The following is a 7,500-nucleotide window of genomic DNA, read 5'->3' on the forward strand; positions in this document are numbered from 1 at the left end:
GTAAAGGAAGCTAGTCCCCCACTGCTCCTACAAATACATGTAAAAAACAACAAATCAGAGCAAAACAACATGCAGTAAATGATCAATGAAGATTCACCGTCATCCTGGACATAATCATTGTGATTCACAATATTTTCCTGATATGCAAAGTATGCCCAAAACTCTTAGAATGGCACTAAAACATACTTATATCACTTAAACAAATACAGATTTTTATTGCATCACAGATAAGATATAATCTTCTAGTAAACATGATCATAAAATCAGGTCTCTCTGCATAAGTAAACATTATTTTAGTATCCCGTGTTTTCACTTCTCGATCATGATAGTGAATTACAGCTTTTTCCAGTCACTATCCTGATCCACGATACATTCTTATATCGTCCCAGACTTTAAAACCACGGATATGAATATGTATGTAGGAGTGTGTTGGTGTACCTGTGCGGAGGCTCGTCTACCTGCAGCCCTCTGGTGCTGCTCCAGCAGAGTGCTGAGCTGGTCCCGGAGCTTCACCAGAGCCTGGCCAGTGGACAGGCCCAGAGTCACCAGGTCCTCCTCCTGCAACCGTCCAGAGAACAACGCTTTCAGAGCCAAAACCAAGAGAACCAAGACCTAATATCAGTGATTAAATAAGCAATAAATAAGAACCGCTCTATGACCCGGGCCACTGACACAAGTCATTCTTTCAAAGCGGCCTGCTCGATTATATCGGCCTCTAATTTACTGTGTAAAAGAAAAAAAAGAAAAGCATGTTTTTATAATAAAGGAAGGGAAACAGAGCCATATCTAATGTTAGTGGGAAAGCAACCTTTCCCACTCTCCAGGTCACTGTGAGGATGTGTGTCCGCAAAGGCCCACGCATACACGAGCACAAAGACACACACACACACACACACACACACACACACACACACACACACACACACACACACACACACACACACACACACACACACACACACACACACACACACACACACACACACACACACACACACACACACACACACACACACACACACACACACACACACACACACACACACACACACACACACACACACACACACACACACACACACACAGGGTTCAGCATTCAAGCTCTTCATCCCACACAGGCAAGATATAAATATCCTGCCATTTCCCCAGAGGAACAAAGCCTCAACGAAAATCCTCTAGACAGACGTAAACATGCAGAGGCTAAACAGTCTTATTAGAGCGGAGCAGAGCAGAGAACGCCACAACCTGGGAAGGATCTATATGGTCACATACTAACATGCAGACACAGGCAACACGGTTTTGCCTTCACTGACACGAATGACAGAAACAAGCAAGACAACTTACACTGCTTTTCTTCCTGAAGAAGATCCTTTCTCCCATCGTCAACACCATGACGACCCTGCTCTGCACCTGCTTCACTAAAATCTGTATTTTTCTCTTTTTTTTTTTACTATTCAGCCACAAGGGCAAACTCCACCGCACAGCCGTGCTACGTGACGAGAATCCCTACATTTCAGAAGCTGGTTTCTGGAGATGCTAATTGAAGTCCCAAACTGCTCATGTTGTACAGTCAGGAGAGAGCTGGAGATGCTGCAAGACCTCACCCAAATTTTCCCCCCTCGTCACTGGGCTGCAGACAACAGGGAGTCCAGCGTCAGTGCACGCTGCCAGCTGGACTTTAATTCAAAAACACAAAGTCTGGTTGCCTCTCTGGCACGGACGGAGCCTCATTCAGTTCAACTCGGTTCAGCAGCGGGCCGGGGAACTAAGCAAAACCCCCGACTACAGCGAGAGAGAGAGAGCGAGGGGGGGCTGTAACGAGGCCAGAGCATAGTGTGTGTGTGTGTGTGTGTGTGTGTGTGTGTGTGTGTGTGTGTGGTGGGGGTCTTTTGATGCCAAGAACAATGCCGGCCTGGCCTGTATAACACTGGTTATGCGATTTTCCTCTCTGATGTCGGGATGTATACAGAGAAGCGACGGTGGGGATGATGATGTGTTGTTGCCGGGCCAACCAGAGAAGCATCGCACCGGTTTCCCTCGACACAACGCTAAGGGGACGTTTGCAGAAAATAAACTCAGTTTATCACAAATGAACACCACTTTTATGATTTTACAAATGTGAACGCCATCACCAGAAGTAAAACGCTAAAAAACGACCACAGCACGGTCACATGACATCACGTGACGTCACTACCAACAAAGCTAAAGGTGGACTAGTGTTTGATGTGGTGATGTTTTTATAAAGACACGTAAACGCTTCAAAAGAATATTTACTTGATGTATTTTATGTTGTAAAACAAAGGCTAAAAGCCTTTTTCAGACATCCAACCAAAAAAACATGAATAAATAAGAAAAGAGTTGCAAAAATGCTGACTCATATCCTGGTTTTAGGACTCACTGTAGTCCCTTATAAGGGGGGGTTCCCCATTTTGACAGATAAAAGTGTGACATGTATTGTAGTTAATTACCAGGATGTGGATTTCTGTCACTTGAGAACATTTGCTCTAAATAGAGAACTCAACCCACGTTGTCAGAACTAATTATCAATGGGAAATAATATAATACGTTAGAAATAATTTAGTTTATTGGAGAATGTACTCTGACTATCAGAAATTGCAATTGCATGTGAGAATAAATAGATCCTCTGAATTAGCCATGGATTCAATTGCTATAGTTTCAGCGTTTTAATAGGAACCAAGCACTTTACAAACTGTAGCCATATATCTTTCTTATGCTGTAACCAGATAAAAGTATCAAACCACGTTAAAATGTACCAGAATACCGGAAAATTACATCTATTCTGTTAAAAAACAACACCGAAGTAACTCTACAACAACAGCAATGCCATTAAAAAGACACCATCAGTCGTACGCTGCCTGCATTTTCAAACCATTGAAGTTCTTCTTTCTACTTCCACTTTCCCGAAGTAAACATGAATCCCTAGAAGGACCTCGTTGGTCCAGAGTCTTTCTTCACCCGTCTATTACTAATGCATTCAGCATGGGATATATAACCATCCAACTGAAATGTTCTCACATCAATCAACACTATGTCATGTAATTCAAATGTGTAAAAGAAAAAGAAAAGGTCTTCCCAGCCTTTTACATTCACGTCTCCTTTAGAAGGGGAGAGGCTACATGCTTCTGCCTGTACAGTTATGAGTTAATGATTACATAACAGAACACATAGCTGGGAACACTGAGATAGAAAGCTTTTCTTAAAGCCTCTTGAGCAAGAGGTCAGTGGCAGCCACGTTGTTTTATTTAATGCAGTTGTGAAACACCTCTCCTATGCATGTTTAACTACACGAGTTTGAACATTTGACCCCTCTGGGTGGGTTTAACTCAAATTACTTTCAAGGAAAGTCTTTGTTCACGTCCCAGTCCGTCCAAAATGTCATCACTTCTTCATTTTATGCTACTGGCCATTTGTGTGAATTTTCATAATTAGCATTAGGACGTTTTTGTTTGCATTTGAAGAAAAACCCTCTAAGTGTTCCTGGGATATCACGTTAAAATGGGAGGGACGGACTTAACTGATAACCGTCATTAACATGGTTAAAGCTGTTGCTGGCGCCAAAGCATTAAAAAAAAGCATAAATGACAAGGCAGTCTCCTTAAGTCATGCTAAAATTAAAAAAATGCATGTGAAGATGACGTTTCAGCTTGACTTTAAGTTTCCTTAGCTACTGGTGACTCCGTACATTTAACTGTGCATTAATAATATTTTGTTGCAGCTCTACTCTCATGATCTTTCAGCACATCTGCTCTGTCAGAAATTAAACTCACAGACACCGCAGCATGGTTAGATTCTCCCCTCAGCATAGTTAGATTCTCCCCTCAGCAAGTTCAGCAAGCGACCGAAATAAGCCACCAAACTCACCCGCTTCTTATCCAGCTGCTCCATGGCAACCGCAGCCACTCAACATGCTCCGCTCCTCAACCAGCCAACGCCACCCGGCAGAGCCCCGTCGCTGCCGCTCTGCAATGTCCGAATCTGGACGCCGCACCGTCCTCTCGGCCCTCCGCCTGTGGAAGCTGCAGGTGAAGCGGTTCAACTGTGGGCGGAGGAAGATGAGGAAGAAGGCAGGCAGGTGCAGCCTTGGTCCCCCACCTGGCAACACCTCCTGCCCCGCGTCCTCTGCCAGTGTGACAGGGAGGCACGCACACCTGCAGGGACCAGCAGAGAGAAGCAGGGAACTATGGGCTGTTTGGAGGACTAGTTGTTGCTCAGGTGTAGCACAGGGATCCTCCTCATGGCACTCAAGTAGAAGTCTGCGGATAAAATTACAGGAATCATTTAAAAGCAGGTCTGTATACTATATTGCAAAGTAAAGACCAAGTTCAATTAAAGGATACAGTATTTGTAAAGCTTTGTATTTGGGATTTTGACCATATGTCCATGCTTTAAATGTTCAAAAAACTCTATTAGTCTCATACTGTCTGTCTGAATATACCTGTATTCACCTGTATGTCTGAAATGCTGCTCAGCTTTAGTGTGTTTCAATTAGACTGCGTTGCTAGGCAACTTGGGTTCACATTAACTTCCTGTAGACTGATGACTGATTCATGCACTGTGACCACAGACTAACTCGGACCAGCTTTGACCATCGACCTTCGATCCTCCATCAGATTTTAAAATAAAAAGGAATAAAATGTGATCTCTGGCTACATTTTAATCACATTACGTTAATTTCCTCTTCTATGCTCAACTGCAACCGGTTGCTAAGCGACGGGTTGCAAAGGTGACACAAAGAGGAAATCATCTGTAGACCAGACCGTCAAATTTTGGAGACCTTCGAGGTTGATACTTTAACAGTATTTATACAGCACTTACTGCTTTAATATTCAAAACATTTTACATTATGTGACCTTTAAGATATTGTTTGTTAAGTAACACCACGGTTGACAGGTATTTCCACATTATTTTTCACAGTTAGCTGCAGTGATGTCATATTGAATGGTGCCGGGGCTGCAGCGAAGAGCACCCAGATGTTAGCATAATAGCTCTATTGAAAAAGCCGACCCAGGCCCTGAATCCGCGGACACCGGGCTCGCCACTCACTCTAACCACATAATCAGCTTCCTCTGGCACAAAAAACCCCATGAACTCCCAGAGTCAGCAGTCTCCATTGGCAAAGGGTTGACCGTGCTCAGCCAAACAGAAGAGAGCCAGACACACTGAAAGGTGAGCGAGTGCACTGACTAAGTGGTTCGAGTAAGATTAAATAAATACAGCAGGTAAAGCAAGCGCAGTCAGACAGGATCTGAATGACAGACAGTCGTGAAAGTGAGACAATATTATTTCATTCATTACAGTTGTTCCTGCTGGGGCATGTCAGGGCGTCTTCAGGGAAAAGGGCCAATCATATGGTGACATGCTCACTGCTGACTTCCCCTGTTTACACTCCCAAACAGGTCTACAGGTCTACTACTAGACCTGTTTAGTTCTATTACAGACCCAAACAGGTCTACAGGTCTACTACTAGCCCCGTTTAGATATACTACAGTCCCAAACAGGTCTACGGGTCTACTACTAGCCCTGTTTAGTTCCACTACAGACCCAGACAGGTCTACAGGTCTACTACTAGCCCTCTTTAGTTCTATTACAGACCCAAACAGGTCTACAGGTCTGCTACTAGCCCTGTTTAGTTCCACTACAGTCCCAAACAGGTCTACAGGTCTGCTACTAGCCCTGTTTAGTTCCACTACAGTCCCAAACAGGTCTACAGGTCTACTACTAGCCCTGTTTAGTTCCACTACAGACCCAAACAGGTCTACAGGTCTACTACTAGCCCTGTTTAGTTCCACTACAGACCCAAACAGGTCTACAGGTCTGCTACTAGCCCTGTTTAGTTCTATTACAGTCCCAAACAGGTCTACAGGTCTGCTACTAGCCCTGTTTAGTTCTATTACAGTCCCAAACAGGTCTACAGGTCTACTACTAGCCCTGTTTAGTTCCACTACAGACCCAAACAGGTCTACAGGTCTACTACTAGCCCTGTTTAGTTCTATTAGAGACCCAAACAGGTCTACAGGTCTACTACTAGCCCTGTTTAGATAATACTACAGACCCATGTAGGTCTACTACTAGCCCTGTTTAGTTCTATTACAGACCCAAACAGGTCTACAGGTCTGCTACTAGCCCTGTTTAGTTCCACTACAGTCCCAAACAGGTCTACAGGTCTACTACTAGCCCTGTTTAGTACTACTACAGACCCAAACAGGTCTACAGGTCTACTACTAGCCCTGTTTAGTTCCACTACAGACCCAAACAGGTCTACAGGTCTACTACTAGCCCTGTTTAGATAATACTACAGACCCATGTAGGTCTGCTACTAGCCCTGTTTAGTTCTATTACAGACCCAAACAGGTCTACAGGTCTACTACTAGCCCTGTTTAGTTCTATTACAGACCCAAACAGGTCTACAGGTCTACTACTAGCCCTGTTTAGTTCTATTACAGACCCAAACAGGTCTACAGGTCTGCTACTAGCCCTGTTTAGTTCTATTACAGACCCAAACAGGTCTACAGGTCTGCTACTAGCCCTGTTTAGTTCCACTACAGACCCAAACAGGTCTACAGGTCTACTACTAGCCCTGTTTAGTTCCACTACAGACCCAAACAGGTCTACAGGTCAACTACTAGCCCTGTTTAGATCTACTACAGTCCCAAACAGGTCTACAGGTCTACTACTAGCCCTGTTTAGTTCCACTACAGACCCAAACAGGTCTACAGGTCAACTACTAGCCCTGTTTAGATATACTACAGACCCAAACAGGTCTACAGGTCTACTACTAGCCCTGTAAAGGACTGTAGTAGAACTAAACAGGTCTACTACTAGTGCTGTTTACTCCCACTACAGTCCTAAATAGGTCTACTAGAGACCCAAATAGGTCTACTACTAGTCCTGTTTAGTCCCCTACAGTCCTAAATAAGTGTACTACAGTCCTAAATAGGTCTACTACCAGCTAAGTACATTTAGCGAGCTAATCCTGGCCAGCCGAGCTCAAACAGTATAAAACTGATGTGTGTTTTCTACGTTCAGATCGTTTATACGTCATATAAATATGAAATAGAGGTCCTGAGATTGTCTTAGGTATCAACTTTAAGTGATTAGCTGACGTCAGAGAGGTGACACATCATCTTCATCATCATCATCATCAGATAATGTCGCAATCAGATTATCATGTAATAACGCATCCGTGCATCATATTACAAACATAACACGTAGCTCACACTATTAAACCGCTAATTAACTATTCAGATGAACAACTGTGAATCAGTGAAGTTAACGTTATTCCAAAGGGTGTAAGATGACAGCTCGTGTTACCCGGGGTAACGTAGAGAAGCCTTGACGTTACATCGTGTGTTTGTTATGAAGGTAACGTGCGTGCTAAAAACATCTAGCGCAAAAAGAGTTCATGCTAGCGTCCTCTCCACACATCAACGGCTAACCGGAGTCGTCCTCTTCCCTTCACGTCAAAGGCATATGCTAACA

The 7,500-nt window shown here is 43.8% G+C and overlaps 1 protein-coding gene across 2 annotated transcripts in view; it reads right to left on the reverse strand.

Moving 5' to 3' along the window:
• Nucleotides 1-7,500, reverse strand: part of tmem94 (transmembrane protein 94) — a 23,770-nt gene that overhangs the window by 16,067 nt on the left and 203 nt on the right. For both annotated transcript variants that reach the window (XM_084040470.1, XM_084040469.1), the window contains exons 2-4: nt 3,883-4,274; nt 439-558; nt 1-27 (exon numbers count right to left, since the gene is read on the reverse strand). The exon at nt 1-27 is cut by the window's left edge and continues 101 nt beyond it. In XM_084040470.1, the coding sequence (XP_083896596.1) occupies nt 1-27; nt 439-558; nt 3,883-3,906 (171 nt within the window). In that variant the 5' untranslated portion in view covers nt 3,907-4,274. The remainder of the gene's footprint in view (nt 28-438; nt 559-3,882; nt 4,275-7,500) is intronic.

The sequence above is a fragment of the Eutrigla gurnardus genome, assembly GCF_963514095.1.
Source record: "Eutrigla gurnardus genome assembly, chromosome: 22".
Lineage (NCBI taxonomy): Eukaryota > Metazoa > Chordata > Actinopteri > Perciformes > Triglidae > Eutrigla > Eutrigla gurnardus.